Genomic DNA, 23,529 nt, shown 5'->3' with positions numbered 1-23,529 from the left:
CAATTCCGCCATTTGCAATGTCCGCCTGAAAGGCGACGCACTGTAATGGTGACCTCCCACCAAACGGGGGCGCTTTATCTCCACCCGTCTCGCTCGGCCACGCGCCCGAGATAAGGAGTCGCGGCGGCACATCCCGAGAGCAATGAAATAGGAAGCTCCTTACCTTCTCCAGCTCGTGTCAGGGGGAGGCGATAAGTAAGCCGAACTGTACGGAGAACTGTCAACGTGAACACATCGGTCAAGGAAATTCGGCTGTGAGGAGGGTATCAACAGTTCACAGGCGGATGCTGACAGGTTAAGTGAGTGGAGGGCGGCACGGTGGCGCAGTGGGTTAGCCCTGCTGCCTCACGGCGCCGAGGTCCCCGGGTTCGATCCCGGCCCTGGGTCACTGTCCACGTGTGGAGTTTGCACATTCTCCCCGTGTCTGCGTGGGTTTCGCCCCCACAACCCAAAGATGTGCAGGGTAGGTGGATTGGCCATGCTAAATTGCCCCTTAATTGGAAAAAAATGAATTGGGTACTCTAAATTTATGATAAAGAAAGGTTAAGCAAGCAGGCTGAAAGCTAGCCAATGGAATTCGATGTGGGAAGATGCAAGATTGTACATTTTTGGAAGAAAGAATGAGACGGCGGATTATTATTTAAATGTAGAGAACCGGCAGAAAGCTGGAGCACAGATGGACTTGGGGGGGCGGTCCATGTTCATGAAACCCAGGAAACGACCGCAGAGGTACAGAAGATAATAGGGAAAGAAAATGGAAAGTTGGCTATTTATAAAAGTAAAGAGGTGTTGCTGCAACTGTACAAGGTACCGGCGAAGCCGCATTTAGAAACCTGCGTACAGTTTTCATAAGGAGAGATATATTATCATTGAGCTTTGATAAAGAGCCATCGGACTCGAAACGTTGGCTCTTTTCTCTCCCTACAGATGCTGCCAGACCTGCTGAGATTTTCCAGCATTTTCTCTTTCGCTATATCAGCCTTGGAGGCAGTACGGAGGAGATTTACTCGGATGATCCCGGGTCTGGAGGGACTGCTGTATGAGGAAAGATTAAACAGGTTGGGTCTGTACCCCTTGGAGTTCGGATGAGTAAGAGGTGATAAGGGCGGGAGTGTGTAGGACCAGAGGGCATTGACGCAGAATAAAGGGGGAGCTCATTTATTTATTTATTTTAATTGAGAGTATTCAATTCATTGTTTTCCAATTAAGGGGCAATTTAGCATGGCCAATCCACCTACCCTGCACATCTTTGGGTTATGGGGGGGGGTCAAACCCACGCAGGCACTGGGAGAATGTGCAAACTCCACACGGACAGTGACCCAGAGCCAGGATCGAACCTGGGACCTCAGCGCCGTGAGGCAGCAGCGCTAACCCTCTGCGCTGCCCAGGGGGAGCTCACTTATGACCGATTTGAGGAAGAATTTCTTCTCTCAAAAGAGTGGGGAATCATTGGAATTCTCTTCCCCAGGAAAGCTGTGGAGGCCGAGACCTCGAAGGCCGAGGTCGATAGGTTCTTAATCAGCTGGGGAAGGAAAGATTACGGAGAGAAGGCAGGAAGGCGGACTGGAGGAGTGTTACACCTTATTAAATGGCGGAGCAGATCGAAGGGCTGAATGGCTGACTCCTATTTCTTCTGGTCATAGTCAGGTACACCCACAATGCTGTTAGGGAGAGAGCAGCCGGGTTTTGACCCAGCGACAGTGAAGGAACAGCGGACAGGTTTCCAATCGGCGTGGAGACTGATTTGGAGGGGGTCCTGTTACGGGTGCTGTTCCCATGTGTCTGCTGCCCTTGCCCTCCCAGAGGTCTTGGGGGTTGCCAGGCCCTGTCCATTGAGCCACGGCGAGTTGCTGCGGTGCACCTTGTGGACAGTGCACCCGGCTACGGCTGTGCGGTGGCGCAGTCAGCCAGTTAATGAGCTGTAGTAGGACCATGCGATGGAAAAAGGATATCTGTCGTCTGTGAGGGGACATGAGCCTTGCTCTCTGTACCCTCTCCACCAATCCATGATGACGTGTGCCACGGCTGGAGTCTAGCGCTGAGTTGAACGGACTCTGGAAAAGATTGAAAAATAACTCAACTCCAAACAGACAGGATGTTGAACTGGGTCATTAATAATCAGAGATTCTGTCCCACCCAGGACAGTGCAGACACCAAAGCAGTTACAGAATAATTGCTTCGTCAGATGGGTTTGCATTCAGGACAGGGGTAGTCACAATCTCAGCCCAGCCAGCAGAAATGGAGACAATGTAATATCCAAGTCAAAGAACAGCACATCAAATACTGCGACGCTCCCTCAGTACTGACCCTCCCACAGTGCGGCACTCCCTCAGTACTGACCCTCTGACAGTGCGGCACTCCCTCAGTACTGACCCTCTGACAGTGCGGCACTCCCTCAGTACTGACCCTCTGACAGTGCGGCACTCCCTCAGCACTGACCCTCCCACAGTGCGGCACTCCCTCAGTACTGACCCTCTGACAGTGCGGCACTCCCTCAGTACTGACCCTCTGACAGTGCGGCACTCCCTCAGTACTGACCCTCCCACAGTGCGGCACTCCCTCAGTACTGACCCTCTGACAGTGCGGCACTCCCTCAGTACTGACCCTCTGACAGTGCGGCGCTCCCTCAGTACTGACCCTCCCACAGTGTGGCGCTCCCTCAGTACTGACCCTCTGACAGTGCGGCACTCCCTCAGTACTGACCCTCTGACAGTGCGGCACTCCCTCAGTACTGACCCTCTGACAGTGCGGCACTCCCTCAGTACTGACCCTCCCACAGTGCGGCACTCCCTCAGTACTGACCCTCTGACAGTGCGGTGCTTCCTCAGTACTGACCCTCTGACAGTGCGGCGCTCCCTCAGTACTGACCTCTGACAGTGCGGCACTCCCTCAGTACTGACCCTCTGACAGTGCAGCGCTCCCTCAGTACTGATCCTCCGACAGTGCGGCACTCCCTCAGTACTGACCCTCTGACAGTGCAGTGCTCCCTCAGTACTGACCCTCTGACAGTGCGGCACTCCCTCAGTACTGACCCTCTCACAGTGCGGCGCTCCCTCAGTACTGACCCTCTGACAGTGCGGCGCTCCCTCAGTACTGACCCTCTGACAGTGCGGCACTCCCTCAGTACTGACCCTCTGACAGTGTGGCACTCCCTCAGTACTGACCCTCTGACAGTGCAGCACTCCCTCAGTACTGACCCCCCGACAGTGCGGCTCTCCCTCAGTACTGACCCTCTGACAGTGCGGCACTCCCTCAGTACTGACCCTCTGACAGTGCGGCACTCCCTCAGTACTGACCCTCCGACAGTGCGGCACTCCCTCAGTACTGACCCTCTGACAGTGCGGCGCTCCCTCAGTACTGACCCTCTGACAGTGCGGCACTCCCTCAGTATCTGACCCTCTGACAGTGCGGCGCTCCCTCAGTACTGACCTTCTGACAGTGCGGCACTCCCTCAGTACTGACCCTCTGACAGTGCAGCGCTCCCTCAGTACTGATCCTCCGACAGTGCGGCACTCCCTCAGTACTGACCCTCTGACAGTGCAGTGCTCCCTCAGTACTGACCCTCTGACAGTGCGGCACTCCCTCAGTACTGACCCTCTCACAGTGCGGCGCTCCCTCAGTACTGACCCTCTGACAGTGCGGCGCTCCCTCAGTACTGACCCTCTGACAGTGCGGCACTCCCTCAGTACTGACCCTCTGACAGTGCGGCACTCCCTCAGTACTGACCCTCTGACAGTGCGGCACTCCCTCAGTATGACCCCCCGACAGTGCGGCTCTCCCTCAGTACTGACCCTCTGACAGTGCGGCACTCCCTCAGTACTGACCCTCTGACAGTGCGGCGCTCCCTCAGTACTGACCCTCCGACAGTGCGGCACTCCCTCAGTACTGACCCTCTGACAGTGCGGCGCTCCCTCAGTACTGACCCCCCGACAGTGCGGCTCTCCCTCAGTACTGACCCTCTGACAGTGCGGCACTCCCTCAGTACTGACCCTCTGACAGTGCGGCGCACCCTCAGTACTGACCCTCTGACAGTGCGGCACTCCCTCAGTACTGACCCTCTGACAGTGTGGCACTCCCTCAGTACTGACCCTCTGACAGTGCGGCACTCCCTCAGTACTGACCCTCTGACAGTGCGGCACTCCCTCAGTACTGACCCTCTGACAGTGCGGCACTCCCTCAGTACTGACCCTCTGACAGTGCAGCACTCCCTCAGTACTGACCCTCTGACAGTGCGGCACTCCCTCAGTACTGACCCTCTGACAGTGCTGCCTCAGTGCTGCAGTGGAACAGTACGTGGATTTTGTGTACAAATCTCTGGAGTGGACAAGCCCCTGAGATTAAATAAACTTATTGAAATAGAAGCAATAGGGAGACAATGGGACGAGTCTCCAAATCCATACTGTGGTGCCCACACCACGGACCAATATGAAAAGCTCGTCGGAGATTCCCACAGCAGAAAACAGCCCAAATACCTGGAAGTCGGCGGTGTTGCTGGAGATGGCGTTGACATTAGGCAGCGAGCCACCGTAATACGGCCCTCGAGTGTGTGACAGGCGGAGTTGGTGCACCTTCTGAGCCTGTAACTGGGGCAAAGAAAATACAGGCAGAGGTTTGGCAGGGTCACACTGACACAGGTATAGAAAAACGCGGAAGCAGCGCAGGGTGGTGGGCATCGAGGGTCAACCAGAATCAAACGTCAGTTCCACTCAAACAGCGTGGCAAAAATCCGCACGGAACACGCACCCAGCGAAAACTCAAAGACCAAGATTCCAGCGCGGGAAATACACAAACACCACCCAAACGAGAAACTTGAAATACAACAATTCTCAGCTAGGATGGGAATCATTCTGAAAACACCTCTGACAATGGTGCACGTCAGCATTACACTAGTAAACCGCCCTCCACACTGTCCCCATCAAACACTCCCAGGACAGGTACAGCACGGGGTTAGATACAGAGTAAAGCTCCCTCTACACTGTCCCCATCAAACACTCCCAGGACAGGTACAGCACGGGGTTAGATACAGAGTAAAGCTCCCTCTACACTGTCCCCATCAAACACTCCCAGGACAGGTACAGCATGGGGTTAGATACAGAGTAAACCGCCCTCCACACTGTCCCCATCAAACACTCCCAGGACAGGTACAGCACGGGGTTAGATACAGAGTAAAGCTCCCTCTACACCGTCCCCATCAAACACTCCCAGGACAGGGACAGCACGGGGTTAGATACAGAGTAAAGCTCCCTCTACACTGTCCCCATCAAACACTCCCAGGACAGGGACAGCACGGGGTTAGATACAGAGTAAAGCTCCCTCTACACTGTCCCCATCAAACACTCCCAGGACAGGTACAGCTCGGGGTTAGATACAGAGTAAACCGCCCTCCACACTGTCCCCATCAAACACTCCCAGGACAGGTACAGCTCGGGGTTAGATACAGAGTAAACCGCCCTCCACACTGTCCCCATCAAACATTCTCAGGACAGGTACAGCACGGGGTTAGATACAGAGTAAAGCTCCCTCTGCACTGTCCCCATCAAACACTCCCAGGACAGGTACAGCACGGGGTTAGATACAGAGTAAAACTCCCTCTACACTGTCCCCATCAAACACTCCCAGGACAGGTACAGCACGGGGTTAGATACAGAGTAAAGCTCGCTCTGCACTGTCCCCATCAAACGCTCCCAGACAAGGTACAGCATGGGGTTAGATAGAGTAAAGCTCCCTCTACACTGTCCCCATCAAACACTCCCAGGACAGGTACAGCACGGGGTTAGATACAGAGTAAAGCTCCCTCTACTCTGTCCCCCATCAAACACTCCCAGGACAGGTACAGCACGGGGTTAGATACAGAGTAAAGCTCCCTCTAAACTGCCCCCATCAAACACTCCCAGGGCAGGTACAGCACGGGGTTAGATACAGAGTAAATCTCCCTCTACACTGTCCCCCCTCAAACACTCCCAGGACAGGTACAGCACGGGGTTAGATACAGAGTAAAGCTCCCTCTAAACTGCCCCCATCAAACACTCCCAGGACAGGTACAGCACGGGGTTAGATACAGAGTAAAGCTCCCTCTACACTGTCCCCATCAAACACTCCCAGGACAGGTGCAGCAGGGTAGCATGGTGGTTAGCATAAATGCTTCACAGCTCCAGGGTCCCAGGTTCGATTGCCGGCTGGGTCACTGTCTGTGTGGAGTCTGCACGTCGTCCCCCTGTGTGCATGGGTTTCCTCCGGGTGCTCCGGTTTCCTCCCACAGTCCAAAGATGTGCAGGTTAAGTGGATTGGCCATGATAAGTTGCCCGTAGTGTCCTAATAAAAGTAAGGTTAAGGGGGGGGGGGGGGTGTTGTTGGGTTACGGGTATAGGGTGGGTTTGAGTAGGGTGATCATGGCTCGGCACAACATTGAGAGCCGAAGGGCCTGTTCTGTGCTGTACTGTTCTATGTTCTAGGTACAGCACGGGATTAGATACAGAGTAAAGCTCCCTCTACAGTGTCCCCTTCAAACACTCCCAGGACAGCTACAGCGCGGGGTTAGATACAGAGTAAAGCTCCCTCTGCACTGTCCCCATCCAACACTCCCAGGACAGGTACAGCACGGGGTTAGATACAGAGTAAAGCTCCCTCCACACTGTCCCCATCAAACACTCCCAGGACAGATACAGCACGGGGTTAGATACAGAGGAAAGCTCCTTCTACACTGTCCCCATCAAACACTCCCAGGACAGGTACAGCACGGGGTTAGATACAGAGTAAAGCTCCCTCTACACTGTCCCGATCAAACACTCCCAGGACAGGTACAGCACCGGGTTAGATACAGAGTAAAGGTCCCTCTACACTGTCCCCATCAAACACTCCCAGGACAGGTACAGCACAGGGTTAGATACAGAGTAAATCTCCCTCTACACTGTCCCCATCAAACACTCCCAGGACAGGTACAGCACGGGGTTAGATACAGAGTAAACCGCCCTCCACACTGTCCCCATCAAACACTCCCAGGACAGGTACAGCACGGGGTTAGATACAGAATAAAACTCCCTCTACACTGTCCCCATCAAACGCTCCCAGACAAGGTACAGCATGGGGTTAGATAGAGTAAAGCTCCCTCTACACTGTCCCCGTCAAACACTCTCAGGACAGGTACAGCACGGGGTTAGATACAGAGTAAAGCTCCCTCTACACTGTCCCCGTCAAACACTCCCAGGACAGATACAGCACGGGGTTAGATAGAGTAAAGCTCCCTCTACACTGTCCCCATCAAACACTCCCAGGACAGGTACAGCACGGGGTTAGATACAGAGTAAAGCTCCCTCAACACTGTCCCCATCAAACACTCTCAGGACAGGTACAGCACGAGGTTAGATACAGAGCAAAGCTCCCTCTGCGCTGTCCCCACCAGTACTGTACCGAGTGTTATACAGTGACAGACCCGTCCCCACCAGTACTGTATCCCAGTGTTATACAGTGACAGACCCGTCCCCACCAGTACTGTACCCCAGTGTTATACACTGACAGACCCCTCCCCACCAGTACTGTACCCCAGTGTTATACAGTGACAGACCCGTCCCCACCAGTACTGTACCCCAGTGTTATACAGTGACAGACCCGTCCCCACCAGTACTGCACCCCAGTGTTATACAGTGACAGACCCGTCCCCACCAGTACTGTATCCCAGTGTTATACAGTGACAGACCCATCCCCACCAGTACTGTACCCCAGTGTTATACAGTGACAGACCCATCCCCACCAGTACTGTACCCCAGTGTTATACAGTGACAGACCCGTCCCCACCAGTACTGTACCCCAGTGTTATACAGTGACAGACCCGTCCCCACCAGTACTGTACCCCAGTGCTATACAGTGACAGACCCGTCCCCACCAGTACTGTACCCCAGTGTTATACAGTGACAGACCCGTCCCCACCCCTACTGTACCCCAGTGTTATACAGTGACAGACCCGTCCCCACCAGTACTGTTACCCAGTGTTATACAGTGACAGACCCGTCCCCACCAGTACTGTACCCCAGTGTTATACAGTGACAGACCCGTCCCCACCAGTACTGTACCCCAGTGTTATACAGTGACAGTCCCGTCCCCACCAGTACTGTACCCCAGTGTTATACAGTGACAGACCCGTCCCCACCAGTACTGTATCCCAGTGTTATACAGTGACAGACCCGTCCCCACCAGTACTGTACCCCAGTGTTATACAGTGACAGACCCGTCCCCACCAGTACTGTACCCCAGTGTTATACAGTGACAGACCCGTCCCCACCAGTACTGTACCCCAGTGTTTATACAGTGACAGACCTGTCCCCACCAGTACTGTACCCCAGTGTTATACAGTGACAGACCCATCCCCACCAGTACTGTATCCCAGTGTTATACAGTGACAGACCCTTCCCCACCAGTACTGTATCCCAGTGTTATACAGTGACAGACCCATCCCCACCAGTACTGTACCCGTGTTATACAGTGACAGACCCATCCCCACCAGTACTGTATCCCAGTGTTATAGTGACAGACCCATCCCCACCAGTACTGTATCCCAGTGTTATAGTGACAGACCCATCCCCACCAGTACTGTATCCTAGTGTTATACAGTGACAGACCCGTCCCCACCAGTACTGTATCCCAGTGTTATAGTGACAGACCCATCCCCACCAGTACTGTACCCCAGGGTTACACAGTGACAGACCCGTCCCCACCAGTACTGTACCCCAGTGTTATACAGTGACAGACCCGTCCCCACCAGTACTGTACCCCAGTGTTATACAGTGACAGACCCGTCCCCACCAGTACTGTACCCCAGTGTTATACAGTGACAGACCCATCCCCACCAGTACTGTACCGCAGTGTTATACAGTGACAGACCCATCCCCACCAGTACTGTACCCCAGTGTTATACAGTGACAGACCCATCCCCACCAGTACTGTACCCCAGTGTTATACAGTGACAGGCTCGGGGACTGACCGGTTCTCCCCCGGGCTGGGAGTAGGGCGGCTGGCCGCAGCCTGAGCGCTGGGCCCCGGCCTGACGCGCGCACTCGAGCCCCCGGCTCGGCGCCGGGCCTGGTCGGCTTACCCGCGAGTGGTTGAGCTCCATCATCACCTCCTCGAAGGCGGCCGTCTCCTCCGCCTGCTTCTGGTTGTGGAGGGCGATCTTCTCGCTGAATTTGCGCGGGTTGCTGCCAGCCGCCATGTTGCTGGCGATTCTCGGCCGCCCGGGCGGCGGGCGGGCGGGGAGGCGACACGGCCCGGCCGGCGCATTAAAGCGCGTCACCGCCACCGGGGCCCCGCCGGCCAGAAAAAAAATCCCGCCCGACCGCCTCCCGTCGCATGCCGGGACCTGTAGTTTCCTGGTCCGCTCGCCCCGTTCGCGGACCGCTGCCGCGGACTACAATCCCCAGAATCCCCCGCGCTGCTTGCTCTGCTGATGCAGACTACAGCTCCCGGCATGCACAGGAAGGAAGTGACGCCAGGTCTCCCTCCCCATCCTCTGGGTGCTGTAGTCCCTCATTGGACAGGAGGGGCCATTCGGGCCATCTATTTGGTACTAACCCAATGAAAGGACCACCTTCTCTATCCCTGTCACCTAACCTGGACATCCCTGGACACTAAGGGACAATTTAGCATGGCCAATGCACCTAACCTGCACATCTTTGGACAATTAACTCACTAGTCTAAATCGCTGGACTTTAAAGCAGACCAAGCAGGCCAGCAGCACGGTTCAATTCCCGTACCAGCCTTCCCGGACAGGCGCCGGAATGTGGCGACTAGGGGCTTTTCACAGTAACTTAATTGAAGCCTACTCGTGACAATAAGTGATTTTCATTTCATTTCATTTCACTTGGGGCAATTTAGCACGGTCAATCAACTTGATATTCTCATCTTTGGACACTAAGGGACAATTTAGCATGGCCGATCCACCTAACCTGCACATCTTTGGACTGTGGGAGGAAACCCACGCAGACACGGGGAGAACGTGCAAACTCCCACCGTCTGGCCCGAGAAAGTATGTCTACCTACGGCAGGATGTAGTCGTACGTAGATATTTTATCCTGCTGAGTGCGACCAGCCCGTCCCCAGCAGTGAATTAGTGATGAGGCCCCAGCAAAGTGGGCAGGAGCAGGGTCATGCTCTGAATCATGATGGCCCGGCCCAGGCAGATCAATGCCCACTGCGCCCCAGCCCCTTAGCCATGAGCATCTGAAGACTTTTTAGATGTTTCTGATCGCTGTGTTTATTTTGGGGGCTGGGGGGTGGGGGTCGCCGCACCCCAGGCAAGTGCCTAGGTTTCACAAGCGGGACCCTCATGGCTCACGTCAGCTGGTACAGGAATTTCACCGGCTGACTTTGCTCCGCATCACGAACCAGCCGTCCGACCAACCGAGCTGACCAACCTCCAAATGGACACCCCCCCCCTCGACGCTCCTCCTCCCCAGTCCTACGTCTCTGTCAGGTTCCACACCTGTCTTTCTATATTTACATCTGTTCTGCTGTGTTTATTTTGTTTACTTATTTAAACTTTATTCAGCCAGGTGAGGCAGCGGAGGACCAATTCTCACTGACGATAACAACCTGGCAAAGAGGCTAACGCCACAACAACACGCATTACACAATACGATTCATTTGAAACATTATTTCTTGGGCTGTCCCTCAGGGTCGAGGGAGAGTTGCTTCCACTCCGGGGAGGTGGGTCCTGCGGGGACCGAATAGTCCAATCCTGGATCGGCACATTCTGCCAGAGGTTTGGCAGGGGGTGTTGGATGAGGTGGGTGGGTGGATTCAGCGCCCTCCGTCCGCTGTTTAAACTTGGCCTCACGTGCTCCACCCTGCGATGCTCGAGGTGATTGGCCCCTACGCGCGTGCTCTCTCTCCAGCTTGTGGGTTGTGAGGAAAGCGATTCCCACGTGTCGAAGGGAACGTTGCATTTGTTCCAGAAGGCTTTCAGCATGCCCTTGTAGTTCATAGAATTTACAGTGCAGAAGGAGGCCATTCGGCCCATCGAGTCTGCACCGGCTCTTGGAATGAGTGCCCTACCCAAGGTCAACATACCCACCCTATCCCCATAATCCCACCCAACACTAAGAGCAATTTATCATGGCCAATCCACCTAACCTGCACATCTTTGGACTGTGGGAGGAAACCGGAGCACCCGGAGGAAACCCACGCAGACACAGGCAGGATCTGCAGACTCCGCACAGACAGTGACCCAAGCCGGAATCGAACCTGGGACCCTGGAGCTGTGAAGCTATTGTGCTATCCACAATGCTACCGTGCTGCCCTAGTGTTTCCTCTGCCCTCCTAGTGATGGCTTGTCCAAGACGGAGCTCGGAGTATTTGTTGTGGGGGTCTTGTGTCGGGCAGGTGGGCAATGTGGCCCGCCCACCGCAGCTGGTCGAGGGTACCGGTGCCTCGATCCTGGGGATATTGGCCTGGGAGAGGACGCTCACATTGGCACGTCTATCCTGCCAGCGCCTGTGCAGGATTTAGCGGAGGCAACATTGATGATATCTCTGCAGGGATTTGGGGTGCCTGCTGTACATTGTCCATGTTTCTGATGCACACAGGAGGGAAGGGGACCACGGCTGCTCTGGAGACCATGAGCTTGGAGCTGGGTTTGAGGACTCAATCTGCGAATCCTGTTTCACAGGTGTCCAAAAACTGCACTGGCGCATTGGAGATGACGCTGGATTTCGTCGTCAATGTCCGCTCGCGTCGACTGGAGGCTCCCGCGGTTTGGGAGAATCTTACAGTGCAGAAGGAGGCCATTCGGCACCATGGAGGTGTGAAGCAACCGTGTTAACCACTATGCTACCATGCTGCCCAAATCTCACTGTGGATCTTGATGGTCTGGGGAAGTCGTACGGACTTGAAACGTGAACCGTTTCTCCCTCCAGATGCTGCCAGGCCGGAGCTGTTGAGTTAATTTAGCACTTCCAAGGAAAGTGTATTTCATTTCACAATCCCCGGTTGCTATTTGGTTGCAAGCATTGATCTGCTGTATGTCAGCAGATTGAGGGGCATGGTCACCGAATGGGCACTCTGTGCTGGTTGCATCGTGTTTGATACATTCGATGCCCTGTACTCTTTTAAAAATGTTTTTGCATGTTTAAAGTAGCATAGTGGTTAGCACAGTTGCTTCACAGCTCCAGGGTCCCAGGTTCGGTTCCCGGCTTGGGTCACTGTCTGTGCGGCGTCTGCGTGTTCTCCCCATGTCTGCGTGGGTTTCCCTCCGGGTGCTCCGGTTTCCTCCCACAGTCCAAAGACGGGCAGGTTAGGTGGATTGGCCGGGCTAAATTGCCCCTTAGTGTCCAAAAAAAAAAGGTGGGGGTGGGGTTACTGGGCTATGGGGATAGGGTGGAATTGTGGGCTTGGGTGCTCTTTCCAAGGGCCGGTGCAGACTCGATGGGCCGAATGCCTCCTTCTGCACTGTAAATTCTATGCTCTCTCCCCAATTAATATATTTTCCAATTCACATAGGACAGGAGTAGAGGGTAGGCCATGGGGAGGTGTTAAGGAGTGGTGGTTATCGTCACTGGACTAGTAATCCGGAGACCCAGTTTGATGCTCTGGGGAACCTCGGTTCGAATCCCACCTGGGCCGCTGGTGAAATTTGAAGATGTGAGACCCAAGTTCCATTCTGACCTCGGGCGACTGTTCGTGTGGTGTTAGCACATTCTCACTGTGCCCGAGTGGGCTCCCTCCAAAGATGTGCACGTTAGGTGGATTGGCCACGCTAAATTGTCACTTCGTGTCCAAAGGTGTGCAGTAAGGGCGCTCTTTCGATGGGCCAAATGGCCATCTCCTGCACTTTGGGGATTCCAGTTCGTTTCTATAATTTGAGCCTGCTCCACTATTCAAACAGATCATGGCATGTAATATACAACATTTTGTACCCCCCATTAACCCTTGATAGGCAGCAAGTAGGCGCAGTGATTAACACTGCTGCCTCACAGCGCCAGGGTCGCAGGTTCGATTCCCGAATTGGGTCATTGAGCGGAGTCTGCGCGTTCTCCCCACGTCTGCGTGGGTTTCCTCTGGGTGCTCCGGTTTCCTCCCAGAAGTCCCGAAAGACGGGCTTGTTAGGTGAATTGGGTATTCTGAATTCCCCCCGTGTACCCGAACAGGCGCCGCAATGTTCGGGGGGATTTTCACAGTCACCTCATTGCAATGTTAATGTCAGCCTACTTGTGACACTGTTTCCAACATTCTAGTTTCACCTCCTGTCACTATTCAGGTTGCTGCGACTCTCCACGGTGTCAGTCTATCCAGCTCTGGATAACAATGGACGGACACCCTCTTTTCTCCCTCTTTGTAACTCGGTCTAATTGTTAGTGCTCCGACAAACAAACCTAACCAGTGAACCTCTGCATGAGGGACATCACAGAAATACAGCGCAGAAGAGGCCATTCGGCCCTTCGAGTCTGCACCGAGACATGAGAAACACCTGAGCTGCCAGCCCAATCCCATTCACCAGCACTTGACCTTGGATGTGAAGATGTTGCCAAGTGCTCATCCACATACTGTTTAAAGGATGTGAGGCAGCCCGCCTCTACCCCCCTCCCAGGCAGCGGGTTCCAGACCCTCACCACCCTCTGGGTAAAAGGATTTACCTCAAATCCCCCCTAAACCTCCCACCCCTCACCCTGAACTTGGGTCCCCGTCGTGATTGACCCTTCAACTAAGGGGAACAGCAGCTCCCTACCCACCCTGTCCACGCCCCTCATAATCTTGTCCACCTCGATCAGGTCGCCCCTCAGTCTTCTCTGCTCCAGAGAAAACAACCCAAGCCTATCCAACCTCTCTTCATAACTTAAATGTTCCATCCCACACATCTCCTCTGCACCCCCTCCAGTGCAATCACATCCTTCCTATAATGTGGTGACCAGAACTGCACACAGTACCCCAGCTGTGACCTCACCAAAGTTCTATACAACTCCAACATGACCTCCCTGTTTTTGCAATCTCTGCCCCGATTGATAAAGGCGAGTGTCCCATTCGCCTTTTTCACCACCCGATTAACCTGCAGAGATCTATGAACCCTTTGCACCTCGGAACTTCCCAGTGTCAGGCTATTCTTTGAACACGAGATGCCAGAACAGGAGGTGTCTGTGCAATAGTTAGACACAAAGGAAACCGTGCCAAATTTTAAAAACTGTTACCTTTTTTTCCTGGTATTTTCATATAAAAAATGCCCATGAAACCCAGGGGCAGCAGGGTGGCATGGTGGTTAGCATAAATGCTTCACAGCTCCAGGGTCCCAGGTTCGATTCCCGGCTGGGTCACTGTCTGTGTGGAGTCTGCACGTCCTCCCCCTGTGTACGTGGGTTTCCTCCGGGTGCTCCGGTTTCCTCCCACAGTCCAAAGATGTGCGGGTTAGGTGGATTGGCCATGCTAAATTGCCCGTAGTGTCCTAATAAAAGTAAGGGGGAGGGGATGTTGTTGGGTTACGGGTATAGGGTGGATACGTGGGTTTGAGTAGGGTGATCATTGCTCGGCACAACATTGAGGGCCGAAGGGCCTGTTCTGTGCTGTACTGTTCTATGTTCTAAACCTACCAATGGATTTTCAACTGGCTCTAATCGTGCCACAAGCCTACCGGGGCAGCGCAAGTGGATCGCACTGTGGCTTCACAGCGCCAGGGTCCCAGGTTCGATTCCCGGCTTGGCTCACTGTCTGAGCGGAGTCTGCACGTTCTCCCCCGTGTCTGCGTGGGTTTCCTCCGGGTGCTCCAGTTTCCTCCCACAGTCCAAAGATGCGCAGGTTGGGTGGATTGGCCGTGATAAATTGTCCCTTAGTGTCCAAAAGGTGAGGGGGGGTTATCGGGTTACAGGGATAGGGTGGAAGTGAGGGCTTAAGTGGGTCGGTGCAGACTCGATGGGCCGAATGGCCTCCTTCTGCACTGTATGTTCTACGTAAGCCTTTCCCTTTCGGCCAAGAGTGCCGAGTGGGTCCCGCCGAGAATAAAATCACACCAGATCTCTAAAGATTTTTATTTCTCTCTCTCTCTCTCAGTCTACACAAAATAGTGTTACATTTATACAAAAGCATGTCGATAAAACCGCGGCCAGAAGCAGAAATGGTCGCATTAGAATCTCACCAGGACCCCGGCTAACACGAAGCTGCACCTTCACGTTTAATTTTAAATTCGACTTTGAGGGGCGATTTAAAAAAATTAAAAGAACTCTGGGTTGAGATGGACCGAGGAGTTTTGTAGCCTGCCAACACCCGGCAGGGACATTATCATGGGAGCACAAAGGCACACTGTCACATCGGGGGGGGGGGCCGATAGCCAGGAATCCTTCCCTCCGCCATGTCTCCAGGATTATCGGGCAGTCAGAAGGTTAACGGCAAGGGTAGGTGTGGAAATAAATTAGTTAACGCTGTTGAATAAACTTGGTTTGTTCTCACTGGAGGTTCAGGACGCGACCTGATAGAGGTCTACAAAATTATGAGGGGCGTAGACAGAGTGGATAGTCAGAGGCTTTTCCCCAGGGTAGAAGGGTCAATTACTAGGGGGCATAGGTTTAAGGTGCGAGGGGCAAGGTTTAGAGGCAAGTTTCTTTACACAGAGGGTAGTGGGTGCCTGGAACTCGCTGCCGGAGGAGGTGGTGGAAGCAGGGACGATAGTGACATTTAAGGGGCATCTTGACAAATACATGAATAGGATGGGAATAGAGGGATACGGACCACGGGAAGTGTAGAAGATTTTAGTTTAGACTGGCAGCATGGTCGGCACAGGCTTGGAGGGCCGAAGGGCCTGTTCCTGTGCACCATTACAATCGTGAGGTTTATGCGATTAAGTTTATTAATTGGCTGCTGGTGCTCCATCTATAAACTTTTTTTTTTTTTTTTTTTAAATTTAGAGTACCCAATTATTTTTTCCAATGAAAGGGCAATTTAGCGTGGCCAATCTACCTACCCGGCACATCTTTGGGTTGTGGGGGTGAAACCCACGCAGACACGGGGAGAATGTGCAAACTCCACACGGACAGTGACCCAGAGCCGGGATCGAACCCAGGTCCTCAGCGCCGTAGGCAGCAATGCTAACCACTGTGCCACCGTGCTGCCCCCTCCATCTATAAACTGAGGATAAATGAAAAGTGTCTTCTGACCAACATGGATGGAGACTCGGATTGTTTTTATTAAAGGGTTACACTCGAGGATAATGACAGCTGTCTCAGAGCACAATAGGGAGATCCCAGCTCTCTCGCCCCTAGGCCGAGAAAGCAGTTTTCAATATCAAATTGTAAGCAGTTGGTCACTGGACAGTGATCAGGAGCAGGAACCATGGCTGATTTCCCCTCTCTCTCTAACCCCGGGATCACTGGGCAGTGATCAGGAGCAGGAACCCTGGCTGATTTCCCCTCTCTCTCTAACCCAGGGATCACTGGACAGTGATCAGGAGCAGGAACCCTGGCTGATTTCCCCTCTCTCTCTCTCTAACCCAGGGATCACTGGACAGTGATCAGGAGCAGGAACCCTGGCTGATTTCCCCTCTCTAACGAACCCAGGGATCACTGGACAGTGATCAGGAGCAGGAACCCTGGCTGATTTCCCCCCTCTCTCTCTAACCCAGGGGTCACTGGACAGTGATCAGGAGCAGGGGCTGATTTCCCCTCTCTCTAACCCCGGGATCACTGGACAGTGATCAGGAGCAGGAACCCTGGCTGATTTCCCCTCTCTAACGAACCCAGGGATCACTGGACAGTGATCAGGAGCAGGAACCCTGGCTGATTTCCCCTCTCTCTCTCTCTAACCCAGGGATCACTGGACAGTGATCAGGAGCAGGAACCCTGGCTGATTTCCCCTCTCTCTAACCAAGGGATCACTGGGCAGTGATCAGGAGCAGGAACCCTGGCTGATTTCCCCTCTCTCCCTCTAACCCAGGGATCACTGGACAGTGATCAGGAGCAGGAACCCTGGCTGATTTCCCCTCTCTCTCTCTCACCCAGGGATCACTGGACAGTGATCAGGAGCAGGAACCCTGGCTGATTTCCTCTCTCTCTCTAACCCAGGGATCACGGGACAGTGATCAGCAGCAGGAACCCTGGCTGATTTCCCCTCTCTCTCGAACCCAGGGGTGCCATGTGAGAGAACCTTTACGAACTGGGTGTTTATTAAATAGCTGCAGTGATGTCAGAGTGTGGGTAGAGCTGGGCTGTCTGCTACAGGGTGTGTTTTAGTTTCGTTTTGAGAGCTGGATAGCTGCAGTCAAAGCAAGAAGGTGTATTAGTCTCTCTCTCTACAAGCTGAAGACTGTCTCCATCCTTTGGGTGATTTCAAAGTGATAACTGCACCGACCAATGGGGGACTAGGACTGAGGTACAGAACCTGAACAAAATAAGAGCGAGTAGATTACTGCGAGCCAAGGGTATTGAAGGTTAAAGCGGCACGGCGGGAGGCGGGCGATGGGGAGGGGCTGAATGTGCCAGCTTCTATGACGGTGCTCCTAAAAGTGGGGGGGGTAGAGAGGGCCTAAAGGAGAGCTGGAGCGCAAGCGGATTGAGTTGAACTCCTACGAGACGGTCAGTACGCGCGTGAACAATCCTTCAGCCGCCCCTACACCTTGATGAAAAGGACCACAGTGACCAGGGCAAAGCCCAGGATCAGCATGATGACTTTGCACAGACGCTGGTGCGAGGAGTTAAGCTCGTGGGGCAGGATTTCCATGAACGTGACGTAGATGAAGGTCCCGGCGGCCACCCCCTCCAGCACGCAGCGGACGAGCCGGTGGCTGGAGTCCTCGGTCAGGGCGATGCCCAGGCCCACCCCCAGGGGGGACATGAGGGCGAAGATCACGATGCAGCAGACCACCGCTGTCCACCTCAGCCGGCTCTGCACTAGCTTGAGGGTCAGGCTGAAGGCAATGATGCACTTGTGGACCGAGAGGGCGACGCAGATCTCCACCACCTTGGAGCTGGTCTCCTGCAGGCCCACCGCCAAGCCCTCGAAGATGGAATGCAGGGAGAGGGAGAAGACCAGCACCAAGCAGCGGATGGCAGAGTGGGAGTTGAAATCCACGTGGAAGTGGGCGCCGGCCTCGTCCCGCAGAGCGCCGCCCTCCCCCGAGCCCAGGTGGTGGTGCGAGTGCAGGTTCCCACTCGACGACCTGCCCAGCAGAGACCTGGTCTCCTCCAGGTTGCTCGATTGATCGCGACAGGCCAACACGATCTGCTCCATGATCAGCACCAGGAAGAAGCCCATCGCCACAATAAACTCCGGGAGCGGGAACTGCAGCTGTAACACAGAGGAAAGCACAAGACACACTTTGAGGAGGAGGTCACTGGTGTGGAGGCGAACGTTATTAAATTGACAAATGGGACCATGTGCCCCCATCTTTATTCTATTGCATACATACGCTCAGAGCAAGTGCGCCGTTGTGCAATTGCTCACAATGGATGAGTAACAATCGGGAAGTTCGCACACAACCTGTAAATTCCAGGCCAGCTGTGACCTCCGTTCCCGGAGATGGGAAACCACAAACCACAGGCAGTTCCCCCCCCCCCCCCCCCCCCCACAGAAATCATCTGCTCAGGACGGTTACACGAGTCACAGAACGGATGCGAGTCAGAGAGAGAGAGAGGGGGAGAGAGAGCTGGACCCTCACCCCCCTGCACCTCCCCAATCTCCACACCAGCCAGAGATCAACACCCAGTCCGTCCCCGAGCTAGTGCAGGGCACAATGAGGAAGAATATTGCTGGCTGTATATTCAGCATTGGAGATTGTAATGAGGAATATTGCTGGCTATAGTTTACGTTCAGTAACACGGGCAGCACGGTGGCGCAGTGGTTAGCATTGCTGCCTACAGCGCTGAGGACCTGGGTTCGAATCCCGGCCCTGGGTCACTGTCCGTGTAGAGTTTGCACATTCTCTCTCCATGTTTGTGTGGGTTTCGCCCCCACAACCCAAAGATATGCAGGGTAGGTGGATTGGCCATGCTAAATTGCCCCTTAATTGGAAAAAATAATTGGGTACTCTAAATGTATTTTTTTTAAATGTTCAATAACACATTGGGGACTGTAATGAGGAATATTGCTGGCTATAGTTTATGTTCAGTAACACATTGGAGACTGTAATGAGGAATATTGCTGGCTATAGTTTATGTTCAGTAACACATTGGGGACTGTAATGAGGAATATTGCTGGCTATAGTTTGTGTTCAGTAACACATTGGAGACTGTAATGAGGAATATTGCTGGCTATAGTTTATGTTCAGTAACACATTGGGGACTGTAATGAGGAATATTGCTGGCTATAGTTTGTGTTCAGTAACACATTGGGGACTGTAATGAGGAATATTGCTGGCTATAGTTTGTGTTCAGTAACACATTGGAGACTGTAATGAGGAATATTGCTGGCTATAGTTTGTGTTCAGTAACACATTGGGGACTGTAATGAGGAATATTGCTGGCTATAGTTTATGCTCAGTAACACATTGGGGACTGTAATGAGGAATATTGCTGGCTATAGTTTATGTTCAGTAACACATTGGGGACTGTAATGAGGAATATTGCTGGCTATAGTTTGTGTTCACTAACACATTGGAGACTGCAATGAGGAATATTGCTGGCTATAGTTTATGTTCAGTAACACATTGGGGACTGTAATGAGGAATATTGCTGGCTATAGTTTATGTTCAGTAACGCATTGGGGACTGTAATGAGGAATATTGCTGGCTATAGTTTGTGTTCAGTAACACATTGGAGACTGTAATGAGGAATATTGGTGGCTGTAACGTCTGTTCTGTAACACATTGGGGACTGTAATGAGGAATATAGCTGGCTATAGTTTATGTTCAGTAACACATTGGAGACTGTAATGAGGAATATTGGTGGCTGTAACGTCTGTTCTGTAACACATTGGGGACTGTAATGAGGAATATTGCTGGCTATAGTTTGTGTTCAGTAACACATTGGGGACTGTAATGAGGAATATTGCTGGCTATAGTTTGTGTTCAGTAACACATTGGGGACTGTAATGAGGAATATAGCTGGCTATAGTTTATGTTCAGTAACACATTGGGGACTGTAATGAGGAATATAGCTGGCTATAGTTTATGTTCAGTAACACATCGGAGACTGTAATGAGGAATATTGGTGGCTGTAACGTCTGTCCTGTAACACATTGGAGATTGTAATGAGGAATATTGCTGGCTATAGTTTATGTTCAGTAACACATTGGGGACTGTAATGAGGAATATTGCTGGCTATAGTTTATGTTCAGTAACACATTGGGGACTGTAATGAGGAATATTGCTGGCTATAGTTTATGTTCAGTAACACATTGGGGACTGTAATGAGGAATATTGCTGGCTATAGTTTATGTTCAGTAACACATTGGGGACTGTAATGAGGAATATTGCTGGCTATAGTTTATGTTCAGTAACACATTGGGGACTGTAATGAGGAATATTGCTGGCTATAGTTTGTGTTCACTAACACATTGGAGACTGCAATGAGGAATATTGCTGGCTATAGTTTATGTTCAGTAACACATTGGGGACTGTAATGAGGAATATTGCTGGCTATAGTTTATGTTCAGTAACGCATTGGGGACTGTAATGAGGAATATTGCTGGCTATAGTTTGTGTTCAGTAACACATTGGAGACTGTAATGAGGAATATTGGTGGCTGTAACGTCTGTTCTGTAACACATTGGGGACTGTAATGAGGAATATAGCTGGCTATAGTTTATGTTCAGTAACACATTGGAGACTGTAATGAGGAATATTGGTGGCTGTAACGTCTGTTCTGTAACACATTGGGGACTGTAATGAGGAATATTGCTGGCTATAGTTTGTGTTCAGTAACACATTGGGGACTGTAATGAGGAATATTGCTGGCTATAGTTTGTGTTCAGTAACACATTGGGGACTGTAATGAGGAATATAGCTGGCTATAGTTTATGTTCAGTAACACATTGGGGACTGTAATGAGGAATATAGCTGGCTATAGTTTATGTTCAGTAACACATCGGAGACTGTAATGAGGAATATTGGTGGCTGTAACGTCTGTCCTGTAACACATTGGAGATTGTAATGAGGAACATTGCTGGCTATAGTTTATGTTCAGTAACACGTCGGAGACTGTAATGAGGAATATTGGTGGCTGTAACGTCTGTTCTGTAACGCACTGATAGTCAGCACGGTGAAGGAGATCATATGAAAGAACAGGAGTAGAACATACAGCCCCGAAACTCTGCTCCATCAACCACTAAGATCATGGCTGACCTTCCAACTGAACTCGTTTCCCCCTCACAGCCGCCATATCCCTTGATTTGCTTTCGTAGCCTGGCCTTGGAGAGGACTTGGGGAGATACTAAAAAATAGCTCCAAACGGTTGTGCGCTGGTCCCTGGCAGCCGAGCAGGTAACCGGGAAGGCAAATGGAACATTGTCCTTTGCTCCAAAGGGAATTGACACTATACACGGCATTGGTTGAACCACACCTGGAATACTGTGAATAGCTTTCGCCCCGTTGATAAAGGAAAGATATACTGGCATTGAAGGCAGGCCAGAGAAGGATCACTCGGCGATCCTGGGTGTGGAGGGATTTTCTCATGAGGGGAGGTTGAGTAGGTTGGACCTCACTGGACTGAGGAAGAATCAGAGGAGACCTTATTGAGACATATCGGATTCTCAGGGGGGTCAGGATCGATGTTGAGAGGATGTTTCCCCTAGCAGGAGAGTCAAGGACCAGAGGATTGGATCGGATTTTGTTGATTGTCACGTGTACCGAGGTACAGTGAAAAGTATTTTTCTGCGAGCAGCTCAACAGATCATTAAGTACATGGGAAGAAAAAGGAATAAAAGAAAATACATAATAGGGCAACACAAGATATACAATGTAACTACATAAGCATCGGCAGCGGGTGAAGCATACAGGGATGTAGTGTTAATCAGGTCAGTGCATAAGAGGGTCATTTAGGAGTCTGGTGACAGCGGGGAAAGAGTCTGTCCGTGCGTGTTCTCAGACTTCTGTACCTCCTGCCCGATGGAAGAAGTTGGAAGAGTGAGTAAGCCGGGTGGGAGGGGTCTTTGATTACGCTGCCCGCTTTCCCCAGGCAGCGGGAGGTGTAGATGGAGTCAGTGGATGGGAGGCGGGTTCTTGTGATGGACTGGGCGGTGTTCACGACTCTATGAAGTTCCTTGCGGTCCTGGGCCGAGCAGTTGCCATACCAGGCTGTGATGCAGCCCGATAGGATGCTTTCGATGGTGTATCAGTAAAAGTTGGTAAGGGTTAATGTGGACATGCCAAATTTCCTTAGTTTCCTGAGGAAGTATAGGCGCTGTTGTGCTTTCTTGGTGATAGCGTTGACGTGGGTGGACCAGGACAGATTTTTGTTGATGTGCACACCTAGTAATTTGAAACTGCTAACCATCTCCACCTCAGCCCCGTTGATGCTGACAGGGGTCTGTACAGTACTTTGCTTCCTGAAGTCAATGACCAGCTCTTTAGTTTTGTGGGCACTGAGGGAGAGATTGTTGTCGCTGCACCACTCCACTAGGTTAGCCATCTCCCTCCTGAATTCTGATTCATTGTTATCGCCCATTTGAGACGGGGATGAGGAGGAATTTCTTCTCTCAGAGGGGAGTGAATCTGTGGAATTCTTTGCTGCAGAGGCCGGGTCGTTAAGTATGTCCAAAGCCAAGATAGATTTTTATATCACGATCTAACTGAACAGCAGAGCTGGCTCGATGGACTGAATGGCTCATCCAGCCTGATCCGCCGTTATGGTCGAGTGGATTCTAGTGATGTGTACCTCGCCCCACCCGCTGTGATTATCCGGCTGGGTGACTACGACAGACGGACTGTGGGCGAGTGGCAGCGACGGATGATTCTTGGGCATTGGGAGAGAGTTCAGGCGGGAGAGTCGTTGAGATTTGCATCGAACAGGAGTTTGGAAGGCCAGCCCGAGGATGGACTGGGTTAGCAAACAGTTGTGGTGTTAGAGGGACGAGTGTGGCAATCTTCCTGAGCTAGAAAATTCACAGCAACTCAATTGGAACATGCCAAACCCACGGCTGACAGGCAGGAAGCTGGTCGGTGGCACAAAGTGTGCAGAGCTCGAGGAGGGACTGCAAAGCAGTGCCAGGGATACCAGAGTAAGTGGTTTAAATCAGAGACCTCACAGTGTGCCACTTCAACCCAACATAAAGCCACAGCTCCCGTCAAAGTCAGTCATCACCTCTCTCGCGATTCATTCTGAGCGCTGTAAGACGATCCTTAACCTTCCACAGTCAGGCAAGCGCACAAACAACAGAAACACGGCACTTTCCCCAAGGTGGGGCGGTAAAAATCAAAATGCGCCAGGGCCAACCGTGTGGGTTCCACAGGGCGGACTGTCGCCGAGGGGGAAGGGCTGTGTGTGCCACCTGTCACCATTCACACTGACTCAATTCACCACACGGTGGTCAGTGCTGGCAGGGTAGGGGGGGGAAGAGAGAGAGAGAGAGAGAGAGAGAGAGAGAGAGAGAGAGAGAGAGAGAGAGAGGAGAGAGAGAGAGAGAGAGAGAGAGAGG

The 23,529-nt window shown here is 52.4% G+C and overlaps 2 protein-coding genes across 2 annotated transcripts; both read right to left on the bottom strand.

The window, feature by feature from the left end:
- Positions 1–140: 140 nt before the first annotated feature.
- On the bottom strand, positions 141–9,269 carry LOC119958669 (CREB-regulated transcription coactivator 2-like). The gene is made up of 4 exons (XM_038787236.1): positions 9,086–9,269; positions 4,473–4,583; positions 1,953–2,054; positions 141–225 (listed from the first exon to the last, which is right to left on the bottom strand). The coding sequence occupies exons 1-4, from the start codon at positions 9,200–9,202 to the stop codon at positions 160–162; spliced, it is 396 nt and encodes a 131-aa protein (XP_038643164.1). The 5' UTR covers positions 9,203–9,269; the 3' UTR covers positions 141–159.
- A 7,897-nt stretch (positions 9,270–17,166) lies between these two features.
- On the bottom strand, positions 17,167–18,345 carry LOC119958622 (zinc transporter ZIP1-like). Its single transcript, XM_038787103.1, has one exon. It carries the CDS (start codon positions 18,343–18,345, stop codon positions 17,569–17,571), a length of 777 nt encoding a protein of 258 aa, XP_038643031.1. The 3' UTR covers positions 17,167–17,568.
- Between the last annotated feature and the right edge of the window lie 5,184 nt (positions 18,346–23,529).

The sequence above is a fragment of the Scyliorhinus canicula genome, chromosome 30 (genome assembly GCF_902713615.1).
Source record: "Scyliorhinus canicula chromosome 30, sScyCan1.1, whole genome shotgun sequence".
In the NCBI taxonomy this organism is placed as follows: Eukaryota; Metazoa; Chordata; class Chondrichthyes; order Carcharhiniformes; family Scyliorhinidae; genus Scyliorhinus; species Scyliorhinus canicula.
This window is presented reverse-complemented; position numbering and strand designations above follow the sequence as displayed.

Bases quoted from the DNA above. Each gene is read 5' to 3' on its own strand.
- LOC119958669 (XM_038787236.1), bottom strand. From the start codon at position 9,202: ATGGCGGCTGGCAGCAACCCGCGCAAATTCAGCGAGAAGATCGCCCTC. The intron at 4,584-9,085 runs GTAAGCCGACCA...TCTTTGCCCCAG, and splicing joins TGGAGCTCAACCACTCGCGG to TTACAGGCTCAGAAGGTGCA. The intron at 2,055-4,472 runs GTATTTGGGCTG...AATCTTTTCCAG, and splicing joins GCAACACCGCCGACTTCCAG to AGTCCGTTCAACTCAGCGCT.
- LOC119958622 (XM_038787103.1), bottom strand. From the start codon at position 18,345: ATGGGGGCACATGGTCCCATTTGTCAATTTAATAACGTTCGCCTCCAC.